Here is a 12,564-nt window from a genome sequence, read left to right as displayed (position 1 = left end):
TCTTCCAGCCTGGCAAATGTACTGCTACTCTTAGTTTCCACCAGCCCCCTATTACATTTCTCCACGTGGCAATACCTGATGTTGACATCTCCTTTGCTACAGCTGTCTCCAATTCTTCCTAACTCTTTAGCCTTACTATAAATATCACTACTTTCTCTCTATTTTACCAAGTTCTTCTTCTTCTTTCTCTCTTGCTCAATACACTTGATTAAAGACTTTTAAATACTCACAATATGGCTTCAAATTACATTTCTGCCACTGTTTCTTCGATCCTATTGTTCTTATTGTGTTCCTCTTCTCTCTTCGGAGCTTCCATGGCTGCTCTTGTTCAGGAACAACCTCTTGTTCTCAAATACCACAACGGTGCTCTTCTTAAAGGAACCGTGACCGTTAATCTCATATGGTACGGTAAATTTACCCCTAGCCAACGGTCTATAATCGTTGATTTCCTTCAATCGTTAAACTCCCCAAAAGCCCCAAATCCTTCAGCTGCTTCCTGGTGGAAAACAACTGAGAAATACAAAACTGGTGCCTCCACTGTTACTCTAGGAAAACAAATTCTCGATGAAAATTGTTCTTTAGGAAAATCTCTGAAAAATTCACATATTGTGTATTTGGCTTCCAAGGGTGGTTATATGGGTAGGTCGGTGAACTTAGTGTTGACGGCGAAGGATGTATTCGTGGAAGGATTTTGTAGCAGATGTGGGTCCCATGGCTCAAGTCGGGGTAAAGTCCGTTTCACTTACGCTTGGGTTGGTAACTCGGAGACTCAGTGCGCCGGTCAGTGTGCTTGGCCGTTTCATCAGCCTATCTACGGCCCACAAACGCCGCCTTTATTGGCGCCGAACGGTGACGTTGGCGTTGACGGGATGATTATCAACGTGGCAACGGTTTTGGCGGGAACCGTGACGAATCCGTTTAACAATGGATACTTCCAGGGGCCAGCGACGGCGCCGTTGGAGGCTGTTTCGGCTTGTACCGGTATGTTTGGGTCGGGTTCTTACCCTGGTTATCCGGGTCAAACTCTAGTTGATAAGAGTACGGGTGCTAGCTATAATGCGCATGGGGTTAATGGGCGTAGGTTCTTGCTCCCTGCTATGTGGGACCCAACTAAATCTGCATGCTCGGCACTCGTTTGAGAAAGAAACAATCAAGAGGGAGATAAGGAGAAGAAAAGAAGAGGGTGGTGGGATTGGGTGTGGACGAGTCTACGTATGTTCATTGTTCCTTCAGGATTTGGTGGACTGAGGAATTGCAAGTGTGGGGGTGGGTGGGTGGTTGTCGTTTTGTATGACTGTATATTCCTTTGCTTTTATGTTTTCTAAAAAATGTGTAAAATGCAATGCCTATAGGACTATAATTAAATAATATGATCCATAATAATATTAGTGTTTATATAAAATATGAATTTTTAAAATAAGCATCTTCCTTCTTTTTCTATGTTTGGTAATACAAAATAGAGGGTTTGGTTGAGGAGTAAGTTTTGAGTAAAATGAAAATTGCTGATTTAAGGAGTAGTTCATTTTCCTTTCAAAATAACTGAATTTTTATGGCAATGTATATTAATTAAGAAAAAAAATTGAAACATATATTGAGCGTCACTTTTCACTTTTGTTCTTAATTGTGTTTTCAATTTTTTTTTGAAAAAGTAAATATATTTAATTAAAATCATAATTTATTTGAAAATATAAATAAATCAAAGTAAAATATGAACAATTGAATCTTTTGAAATTGTCATATAAAAAATGTAGGTATGTAAGGGGGAAAAACTGATTTTTTTTCTTGATAACTTTCCTAAATTTTAAACAATTAATTTAGTTTGAATTATAAAAAAAGTTCAGTACTTTGCTTTTTTTGAAATGGAGAAAAGATGGAGGGAGTAATAATAATAATGGAGTAATTTGTAACTAAATTTTTTTAGTTTGTTGCATTGTCTGAGTTGACGGATTATTATGGGTTATTAAACAAAACACCTAAAAATTAATTACTCTTGAAGAGGGGCAAAGCATAGTGTGTTTTAGCCTTTTATGGTTCTCTCTATATCTCAACATTTTCGGATAACCCGAGGTTGAAGAGATTAATTAGAGCAACTGTTTCCAAAGAAATTAAATTTTGATCAAGATTATGAGTATAAATCTGTTTCTCCCTTGATTTTTCTCTCTTTAGATTTCTCCGTAAGATTTTATCATCATAACTCAAGGACCGTTTATGACGTATTTCTCACTCGAGAGCCTAATAAAGTATTTTCTGAACTAGGATGATTTGAATTTGATCTATTTAGGAATATTTAATAAATTGAGAAATATTCAAGATGTCCGGATTGCGGAATATTCAAGAGGCCTCTTAGCGGGATTATAATACCCTTTACATAAGCATAGGACTAGTTTAGGGTTAAATAGCCTAAAAAAATATTAATTGAAATTAAATACACGTTATGGAATTTCAATTTAAATTGAACACATATTAGAGTCTCAAGAAATTTCAATGTTTACTGTAACAATTATGACTTTGCAACTTTAAATTAAATTGAACTATGGGTTTAATTTAATTTGAATATATTATTATTATTAGGTGATGCATGATCGTGCTTTTAACAATTGCTGTTATAATCCAAAACAATCTTTTTTGTTGTTCCTTTTCAAAGGGCTTTTCAGTCAAATTTGGCAAGTTGTGTGATAGCCCTTTTTTTGTAGTTTAGTAATTTCCCCAACTATTTTCACAATCATTATATGGACCATTTCTCTATTTGAATGCGAATAAATACAAAATAGTATTAGTGCTTTTGAAATATTAGGTAAATACAAATCAAACATTTTACAGTAAATCAACTGATAATATTATCCTTAATAGTTATTAAAATTGTAAAACAAATTTATATCATTTAAATTATGATTATCACGTGTCGTGTTTTTATAAGTGGCGCAATAACAAATACTTCTTAAATTTATTAGGGCCTATTTTCAAATGCTCTTAACGTAAAGAAGTTCATCATTTAAATTATTACCCTTTATTTAATAATAAGCCGTAAAACTTAGGTCATATTCAATTAAGGTTGATTTGTCTAATTAAAAAATGTGATTTAGTTTATATAATTAACTTATTTATGTACATAAATATTTCACAAAATATTTTAAAACCTTTTTAAATTTTTCATAAAAAAGATTTAACAAAATCACATTTTTTTTACTTGTTTAAATATTTTAGTTAAATATGACATAATTTACGTCTCTAAATAAAATTTTTTTAAGAAATTGTATGCGTATTTGGCAAGACATTCAGGATCTGGTGGCTAGGCTGCAAATCTAAAGTAGCACAGGTCACGTGCCAGTATAGACTACAGTCATCACGTGTCCCATTTGGTGATAAAGGATAAGATTGCGAAGCTAAATTACAATATATATATATATAATTTCATTAAAAAAAGTAAAAATAAATTAAAATCAAAATAATTATACTCTCGATAAAAAAAAATTTGATGCAAATTTAAATTTAATCTAATCAGTAGGAATTCTGAATTACAATAAAAAAATAAAAAATGACAATTATTAGAGGGGTCTCCATCTCTTCCAGAATTCATTCTTAGCCAAAGAAGACCTCGATCCTTGAGAGAATATTATATTATTTTTTTAATATTTGGGATAGATAAGGTTAGACACCTCAAAAGTAAAAGTCTTTACCTTTTAATTCTCCTAAATAAATAAAATTAGAAAAATGGTCTACCCACTTCTTTTAAAAATAAAAAATGTTTCGAAAGAATTAAAACGACTAGGGGTTGTGTGAAGGATCAGAGTACATTCCACAGTTGCTATTTTTCTATTTTTAAGAAAACTAAATTGGTGTAGAATAGGTGAAAATAGGGGAGAGGATTACACTGTGACGAAGTTAATTTCACCAATTAGTCAACCAACTGAGTTACTAAGATTTTACGTTGCTATTGATATCCCTCTGAGCCTCTACAATCCAGAAAGAGTTACACTATGGATGATAATATATGTAACAACACAAAGTATTGGTTTTTTTAGAGTTTAAGCCCAGAAGTCTTTCATAGGTATCGCTTCACCTTCAAAATGAAACTTCCCACTACAAAATTGAATTAGCCAGGGCAGGGTGGAGCTAGGGTGCCGAAACGGATTCAAATGAACCCCTTTCTTTGAAAAAATTTACAATGAATATACAAAGTCAAAATTATTTTTTTGTATGTATTCTTTATATTTTGAATCTCGTAAGTGAAAATAACTTGTTCTGCCACTGGATATTATATATCAAACCAAACAGAGTCAGTTCACTTTATTTGCCAAGATGTTATTATTTACATATATACACAAACTTTAAGCATCCATCTTAACATATACACTGGAGGAATAGCCTTTCCATGTTTTAAGTTTCATATTACAATAAGATTGGATCTTGCCATACTATACTTATACCTCTTCACACAGAGGCTAACTGCGAATAGTGGGGGAAGGGGAGTAAGATGGTTTCTAGAACCCGAACTTAGGTCCCAGTCTTCTTTTCCTGAGGCGCTCGGCGATAATAAAAGCAAGTTCAAGTGCTTGAGAAGCATTGAGTCTTGGGTCACAATGTGTATGGTAGCGCGAGCTCAGATCATTGTAAGTAATTGTTCGAGAGCCTCCAACGCACTCTGTTACATTCTGACCTGTCATCTCCAGATGCACACCACCAGGATAGCTCCCTTCTTGATCGTGTACATCAAAGAATGCTCTTACCTCGGCCTACACAGATACACGCAATCACATTATAAGCTACGGCGAAAAGAAATTCACTAGGATAGTCTACTCGGTACGTATAAAAAGCATAAACGTCACAGAATTTCCTATACTAGAAAAGGGTTTATTAGATCTTATTATCAACTAATTTCTTCCCTTGTACTATTTCGAAATGTAGATTCAATGGCATGCAACGTCAAAGCAGTCATGAATGTTCAATGACACGCGATCTTCTCCTATAGTTTCTTGGTTACTAAAACAGTTTTGAAATACTTTACTTATATTGCCAAGGGTGGCATATAAATATTTTTTAAAAACATACGGCATTCACATACCACGAGAACATAAAGCAAGTATATAAAGCAGGCAGAATAGCATCATACCCGGATAGAGTCAAATGAACGCGTTTTGAGTCCACAAGGGGCTTTAGTGGTATTTCCATGCATAGGATCACTGACCCAAGTGACAATTTGACCAGCTCCGCGAACAGCCCTGATCAGATGGGGAAGCTTTACTCTCATGTTATCAGCTCCCATCCTGGCGATTACTGTAATCCTTCCTGGTCTATTTTGAGGGTTAAGAATGTCAATAAGCTTGACTAGTTCATTTGGATCCATTTTGTGACTCACCTGCAATATTGAAACAAAGGTAGCTTATATAGCATGTACGTCCATCAATCAGTCAACCAACTATGTCTAAACTCCAAGCTAGTTAATATCGTGGAAATTAAGGGAGCTTAAAATCTGGTGATACAGTAATTGTTTTCATAGGAAAATGAAGAGGTGGATACTAGAATTGTATATTGCATTCAACGTTTTAACTCTGGTCGGTATTTGTTCTCTCCATCCCAGTTTATATGACTCTGTTTACTTTTTGGGGACATCTCAGATGCTTGACACCATTCTTCTAATAATATCATTGATAAGATTTCAAGAATTCAAATTTATGTATTATTTTAATTTTAAACTTTGATATGATGTTTTCCTCTCAAATTTAGCTTAATACCACCTCTTATTCAATATATATATATATATATATATATATATGTTAAATTGATATCATAAACTCCATCCTACTCACACTACATATAGAGAAAGACCTAAATTTTCAGAAAATATAAGTCCAAAACTTTGCTTTCTCTTTTTGTTAACCAGTATTCAAACATTCTAGACTTTTTACTGCTAATCACAGGCAAAAAATTAAATCTCAGCATGTGGATTGTCAAAGAATAGACGAAGGTCCAGGCACAGTTAAATGCATCTCTAAGGCATGACTTATAATTCACATTCTCCATCTTTCCCTTCAACTCCTTATCACATGCAGATGCCAATATTAAATTCGTTCCACATCTTACAAGATACTCTGCAGAGCCCTTCATAATTAGCATATCTTACCACACTCCTTTTTTCCAACAAAATAAAGTGCAGTAAAAGAAGTGCACTGTACCTTGATTCCAAGTGGATTGGCAATTCCTCTCAAGAACTCAACATGAGCACCATCCAATTGCCTTGTTCGTTCCCCAACCCAAATCATATGAGCGGAGCAGTCATAATAAAGGCCAGAAGTTGAATCCTCCCTCGTAAGTGCTTGTTCATAAGGCAAGAGAAGGCACTCATGCGATGTCCAGAAATCAGTTGTTGTCATGATTGGGTGGTCAACTGTAAGCCCAGCAGCAGTCATGAAGCCCATGGTTTCGTCAACTCGGTGAGCCAGTTCACGGTACCTTCGGGAAACATATTGCTCACAAAATTGTTAGTCATGGAAGTTATAATAAAAGGACATTCAGACTACAAAACCAATAAAAGACAAACATTTTCTTTCGATAAGTAACAAATATAGCATAGCAGAAGACATACCTGTCACCCTGCTCGCTACGATCAGTAAAGTCAAGATTCCACTCGTTAACCCTCTGCATGGCAGCATAACCTCCAGTAGCAAATGCCCTGAGGAGGTTCAATGTAGCTACAGACTGAGTATAGGCCCTAATCATCCTATGGGGGTCAGGAATTCTTGATTTCTCATCAAAAGTATCGCCATTCACATTGTCTCCCCTGTAACTTGGCAGCTTCACACCATCCTTCTCTTCAAATGGATCAGATCTTGGCTTTGCAAATTGACCTGCCATTCTACCGACCTAACCAGTAAAGTACAAGAATAAATAACCAAATCTTGGAACTCAGCTTATAGAATCAATCAACAATCAAAAGTAAAACTATCTTTGTTACAGCCACAGAAACCGCTAAAATGAATACATTACACCTGGTTCTAAATTTCGAGATTCAGTTGCTGATTTGTCTGATTGATATGCATGCGAGATTTCGGATAATTAGTCAAACAAGAGAATTTCTTAATTATAATTGGAACCAAGACCTAAGCAGCAGACTAAAGTAAAGTTTAATCAAGTATTTCGCCTAAGGAGCAAATAATTGAAATATCATTTTCACCATTAGCAACAAGCATCATTTGACTTATTTCAAGCACATCCTCGTCAGTTTCTGTGTACTAGGCCAACCATCTAAAGCTGTCCCAGAGCAATCAAAAGGAATAAAGAATTCACTTTACAGATACTATAATCAAGGTCAAATTTAATCATTTAAGTGTCAATTAGTGTGGAAACATAACATTTTTTCCCTCTACCAACTAATTAAACCACTTGAAGGGCTTGAACAGCTTAAGACCAAGTTCTGTAAAATTGTATATATCACAGACAAAGACCACCTGTGGGACCAAACCCCATATGCCATGTGATCATGCAAACCACCAGAAATTATTAATCTCTTCCAATGAATTCTTTATAAGGATAACACCGTTGGGCGATGACTAGTACAAACAGTAGCTATGAAGTAATTAACTCAAAGAGAAAATCACCTTGATTACAGGCATTTGACCACCAAACATAAGCACAACGCCCATCTGCAAGATGACTCTGAAAGTGTCCCTAATGTTATTAGCACTAAATTCCTTAAAGCTTTCAGCACAATCACCACCCTGCAACAAGAAAGCATTCCCAAGAGCAGCTTCGCCCAATTTCTCTTCAAGATTCCTAGCTTCCCCAGCAAATACAATTGGGGGATACGTCGAAAGGGTATCAAGAACTGATTCCAGCTTTACCTTATCAGGGTATTCAGGGAGCTGAGAAGCCGGCTTCGATTTCCAGCTTTCAAGACTCCATTTTCCTTCTGGGTTTTGAGCAGTTTTTGCTGTTGTTGAGGGTGGAGATTGAACGGCTGAGATGGGTTTGATTCTTGGCTTGATTTTGGAGTTTGACGGGGTTGTTATTTTGGGAAAGGAAGAGAAGAAGATGGGTTTCTGTAAAGGTGAAGACTTTGGGGCTTGAAGGCACGAATTGGGGAGGGCTGAGCCACCCCTGTTGCCGCCGCCGGTGGCGGCTGCCAGAGCCATTTTTTTGTGTTTGGGTTGGGATTGGGGAATACAAAGAGAATTGAATAATCGTTCAGTGAACAAAGATACACAGACACCTGAATTTGTTTAGAACTAAACAGTTGTTATTTGGGTATGTCCAAATATGTATTCCTTATCTATATTGAATCTCGATTAATTTAAATTAATGTATTATAAATTTATTTTTGTATGTATACAACATTTTTAATAATTCTTTTTTCTAATCCGCAAAGTTCAAAGCACAACTAATTCAGATTCATACATAGTAGAGTTCAGTTTTGAATACGGACTTCCTAACAATTTCTTTTCATATCTTAGTCGAAACCGAGAAGTAAGCATTTACTATCCCTTTACCTTATTTTGAAGTTCGTATGTCTTATTAATCTTTTTAGTAATCTATAGTCCTTTTCTCCATTGCAATAATTAACTGAATATAAAATTTAAACAGTACTAGAGTCTATGAAATGTAAACAACAAAATACAATAGAGTACAAAATGATACAAAGATGAAAATATAACTTGTAATTCAACTAGTGTTGGTGAGAATGTCAACATGGAGAGGTGAGGCAGGTAGGGACTTAGCCATGATTTGCCTACTTTTCTTTGATAAAACTGATGTGGATGTTTTCCTTGCGTGCACAAATTTTTCATTCGTTTTAACAATCAAGAAGAATACCATACGGTACAAAATCAATATAACTACCAAAATAACAAGATCTACCCATTTTGAGTAGCCCATTTCTACTTGCCATTTTTCTCTCAATACGTCTTCTCCGCTAATAGTAACATTGATTCCATTATCTGTAAAAAATAATCCTTCAAATTCATTCTTAAACATGCCTTGGTAAGCATACCTGTGAAACGAAATGTAGTATAACGGGTACTTCCAAATAATTTTAGGTAACTCGTTAGGTATCTGGAAAAAACCGCCGCTTAATATCATCAATCCTTGTATTCCTGCACCTACTACAATGCCCATGAGGAAATTAGGCACGATAGCTGCAACGTTAGTCATTAGGCTCTCGACTATCATCATACTAATGAAGAGGACTAGTGCAAAGTAGATGAAATGCTCGAATCCAGGTTGAAATCCAGTGAGGAAATAGGCAATGGAACCTGGAACTAGTGAAATCAATAACAAATAGGGCATGGAGGAAACGGTGTTGCCAATCACAAAAGCAGAAGAACCATAGTGTCCGTTCAAGTTTTCTCTTTGAAATACCTGAATTAAATAGTTGTGACGAATGATTTAACAGAGAAATTAGTTGGTTGTGATGATGGAATTAATGAGGATATAATATACCTTCATGTCCTCCACAAATGAAGGGAATCCACCGACTGTCATGAATGTCATGAATGAAACAACGAAAGCCACCATTAGACCTCTTTCCTGGAAAATTGTTCATGTTCATGATCATCGTTTAGTAGTAGTACTAAAATTTCTTATATCTATTGTTTATACCTCAATTGAACGATAGCTTAAGTCGACGTTATAGTAGATAGTGCCAAGACCTAAAGCAAGGATGACATAAGACACAGATCGCATCCAGTAGTAGCCAAGATCACGAAACATGTTCACAGATGATCTCCTTGTCAAAACAAGACTTTGCGTGATAAAATTTGCATGACTTCTTTTTTCCAATATTTCACCTCCCTGGAAAATAAATAATGTTAAGAGTGATTCTCATCACGTGCATACAAACAGAGCGGATACTAGTTACAAGTTCACTAATATCTAAAAATATTTGACTGTGAACTCAGTTATTATTGTAGATTAACTTAGTATCAATTCATAAATTTCAACTCCGGATTCCCCCCCTTGTCATGCTTTATCCCTTTTGCTTACCTGTTGACATATTTCTGCAACCTGATTCTGAACTTTATGGTATTCCTCGGATGATTTATATGAATTTATGAGAAAATCTGTCACTTCTTCTGTTGGCATTCTTCCAGCTAAACCATGTTCGATATCCTATTAATTAATAAATTCAGTAAAAATGCAAGCTTTGTCCTCTCCAAGAGTTATTGAAAAAAAAGTATGGATACACTACTTAATTACCTCGTCAAAATCCTTGTTTATTGTTTTAAGAAAATGATCAGACGGATTCTGAAGAAGTGGGCAAGGGAAACCATTTGTCCTGAAAAACTACAATACCAAAAACAGAGATTAAAAACAAATGTAGATTCTTTTCACAGTTGTGACATCGTTTAAAAAATGACTGTTTAATCAATAAACTTTATAAATTCATAAGCTTATACCTCAATTGCTACATTCGCCGGTCCAAAATACACAGTTCTTCCTGAAGACAAAATGCACAAACTGTGAAAGAGACTGAAAACTTCAGCACTTGGCTGATGAATCGATGCAATAATGGTTCTTCCACCTCTTTGGCGTGAAATTCCGCTCATCACATAATACGATGCAGCGCTGTCTAGGCCACTGGTTGGTTCATCAAGGAAAAGAAGTTTTGGTCTAGTTAGAATTTCAATGCAGATACTGAGTCTCCTCTTTTCTCCTCCACTAATTCCTTTATTACCAAATCCTCCAATTCTCGTGTTCATTGCATCTTGCAACCCCATATCCTTTATAGTTTGTTCTGCTATTTGTATTTTCTCTGATTTTAACATTGAATCTGGGAGTTGTAGTTGCGCGGAGTAATAAACAGCTTCTTTAACTGTTAGCGTTGCTATCAGAGTTTCATCTTGAGTCACATATGCCTGATTTTGTAGGATGAAGAAATTAACATTTTTTGACTTGACACAGTAACGGTCCCTGCTGCAGTATAATTTAAGATTTTTAACTTACAGAAGTTCCATAAGAAAGTTTTTGCTTGTGACCATTGATTAGAATATCCCCACTCTGTCTCGTGCTGAAATCCAGTCTCCCTGATCAATTAGCATATATACATGATTTAATAACTAAGCATACATATCAAATTTGGGAGCGAAGAACATATATGTATATACCAGCTAACGCGTCGAGAAGTGTAGATTTGCCAGAGCCAGAAGGACCCATTACAGCCAATAGTTCACTTGGTCGAGCATAGCCAGTGACACCTTCAATTATGTTTTTGCTTCCAATTCTACTAATGGAAACAGACACACACAAGTCATTCCAGGTCAAGAAAACACCTTCATTCAATTCTTCATCCTCCACCTTTCCAATTCGGATATTCTGCCACATCTCCATATAAAAATATACTACGTAGCTAAATAATTAAATTGTTGCGGAAATTAATGGCTAACTGTCCTTTTTATATATATTGGGACAACCACATTACGTACTAATACAAACTAATTAAGTAGCAAATATATATATCATATAGATATGAATGCGCTAGCTAACTATTGCTAGTGTACTTTATAATTACTTCAAGGAGGTATATAAATGAAGTTAACAAAGAAAAATAGTAAGGAAACTAGTTTATATGCTTACATATATATAGGAGGAAAATCTCTAAGTTTAAATTGATGTATAATTATTCAGTAACATGTCTATTTTATATATATTATGTAAAAGTAGGTCATGCATGCTAAGCCGACCATAAAGTCACTAAAGTAATGACTTGTAGACTTTTTTTTTATTTTCTAAAAATGTAATTTATATATATAATAATAACTGAAAAATAAAATAGCTCTTAGGTAAATTGTAGTATTCTTTCATATGTGACTATAATTTTGTTGTTTCATTTATATTCTAATTACTAACATGAACCCACATTATTATTTCTATATTTCCCTTTTTTATTCTTTCCTTTCTTTTTTTGTTCTTTTTTATGATTGCTTTCTAGGAGCTCCCACCATTTTTTTTTTACTTTATTGGTGCCTTAAACTCACAACTTTGTAGTTGAAAATGGGAATATTTTTCAGTTTCCCAAACAGTCAAACCGTTTGTATTGTACAAAAATCTTGTTGTCTGCAGGGGCGGAGCTACAGTGTCCCGAGGGACACCCTTCGTCGAAAAATTATACCGTATATATAAGTAAAATGTTACTGGTAACGGTTAAAGTTAACAGATTGGACATCCTGAACATATCAAGTTGCTATGGTCCAACGGTGTGAGTCTCTCCTCCTTACTTTAAAGGCTCGGGTTCAAATCTCCACAAGTGCATTTTATAAGCATTTTAAATAGAACACTCTTATTTTATTATTCATTAACTTATTTCTTTAATTGTCTAAGCTAATTAAATTACATTCTTAATTAGAAATCTAGGTTTAGTAGCTAATTGAATTTTCAATGAATTTGACTTTTTATTACTTTTCATTAAAATTTAAAATGTAATTATTTAATTTAAAGTTAATTAACAAATTCTAAACTTTTTCTATAAAGCTGCTAAAAGCGAACAAAAGAACACCTCATTTGATTCTGCTTCCATTATTTATGTCTCGTTATTGTTGTCATCACTATAGATTAGTGAAAGCTTGAATGCCTCCC

General features: G+C 34.8%; 3 protein-coding genes across 3 annotated transcripts; 1 reads left to right on the top strand and 2 right to left on the bottom strand.

Annotated features, from left to right (window-relative positions):
- Positions 1 to 219: 219 nt before the first annotated feature.
- Positions 220 to 1,365, top strand: LOC102577600 (erg-1). Its single transcript, NM_001288374.1, is given in 1 exon segment — positions 220 to 1,365. A coding segment is annotated over 1 exon segment (906 nt). The 5' UTR covers positions 220 to 233; the 3' UTR covers positions 1,140 to 1,365.
- A 2,895-nt stretch (positions 1,366 to 4,260) lies between these two features.
- On the bottom strand, positions 4,261 to 8,236 carry LOC102603629 (phospho-2-dehydro-3-deoxyheptonate aldolase 2, chloroplastic-like). Its single transcript, XM_006351700.2, has 5 exons — positions 7,596 to 8,236; positions 6,584 to 6,861; positions 6,174 to 6,450; positions 5,111 to 5,356; positions 4,261 to 4,733 (listed from the first exon to the last, which is right to left on the bottom strand). Exons 1-5 carry the CDS (start codon positions 8,127 to 8,129, stop codon positions 4,482 to 4,484), a joined length of 1,587 nt encoding a protein of 528 aa, XP_006351762.1. The 5' UTR covers positions 8,130 to 8,236; the 3' UTR covers positions 4,261 to 4,481.
- A 392-nt stretch (positions 8,237 to 8,628) lies between these two features.
- On the bottom strand, positions 8,629 to 11,353 carry LOC102606102 (ABC transporter G family member 11-like). The gene is made up of 8 exons (XM_006351792.2): positions 11,097 to 11,353; positions 10,936 to 11,015; positions 10,389 to 10,847; positions 10,189 to 10,275; positions 9,976 to 10,101; positions 9,592 to 9,783; positions 9,433 to 9,519; positions 8,629 to 9,351 (listed from the first exon to the last, which is right to left on the bottom strand). Exons 1-8 carry the CDS (start codon positions 11,317 to 11,319, stop codon positions 8,656 to 8,658), a joined length of 1,950 nt encoding a protein of 649 aa, XP_006351854.2. The 5' UTR covers positions 11,320 to 11,353; the 3' UTR covers positions 8,629 to 8,655.
- Between the last annotated feature and the right edge of the window lie 1,211 nt (positions 11,354 to 12,564).

This window comes from Solanum tuberosum, unplaced genomic scaffold (assembly GCF_000226075.1).
Source record: "Solanum tuberosum cultivar DM 1-3 516 R44 unplaced genomic scaffold, SolTub_3.0 scf00136, whole genome shotgun sequence".
In the NCBI taxonomy this organism is placed as follows: Eukaryota; Viridiplantae; Streptophyta; class Magnoliopsida; order Solanales; family Solanaceae; genus Solanum; species Solanum tuberosum.
The sequence above is the reverse complement of the archived record's forward strand: the minus strand, read 5'-3'. Positions and strand labels throughout refer to the sequence as shown.

What these genes read in the sequence shown, in the direction of transcription:
- LOC102603629 (XM_006351700.2), bottom strand. Translation starts at nt 8,129, where the DNA reads ATGGCTCTGGCAGCCGCCACCGGCGGCGGCAACAGGGGTGGCTCAGCC. An exon ending in GTCAAATGCCTGTAATCAAG is followed by an intron (nt 6,862 to 7,595) that starts GTGATTTTCTCT and finishes TTTACTGGTTAG; the next exon opens with GTCGGTAGAATGGCAGGTCA. An exon ending in GTTCATTTGACTCTATCCGG is followed by an intron (nt 4,734 to 5,110) that starts GTATGATGCTAT and finishes GTATCTGTGTAG; the next exon opens with GCCGAGGTAAGAGCATTCTT.
- LOC102606102 (XM_006351792.2), bottom strand. Translation starts at nt 11,319, where the DNA reads ATGGAGATGTGGCAGAATATCCGAATTGGAAAGGTGGAGGATGAAGAA. An exon ending in TAAACAAGGATTTTGACGAG is followed by an intron (nt 10,102 to 10,188) that starts GTAATTAAGTAG and finishes ATTAATTAATAG; the next exon opens with GATATCGAACATGGTTTAGC. An exon ending in TTGCAGAAATATGTCAACAG is followed by an intron (nt 9,784 to 9,975) that starts GTAAGCAAAAGG and finishes TTTATTTTCCAG; the next exon opens with GGAGGTGAAATATTGGAAAA.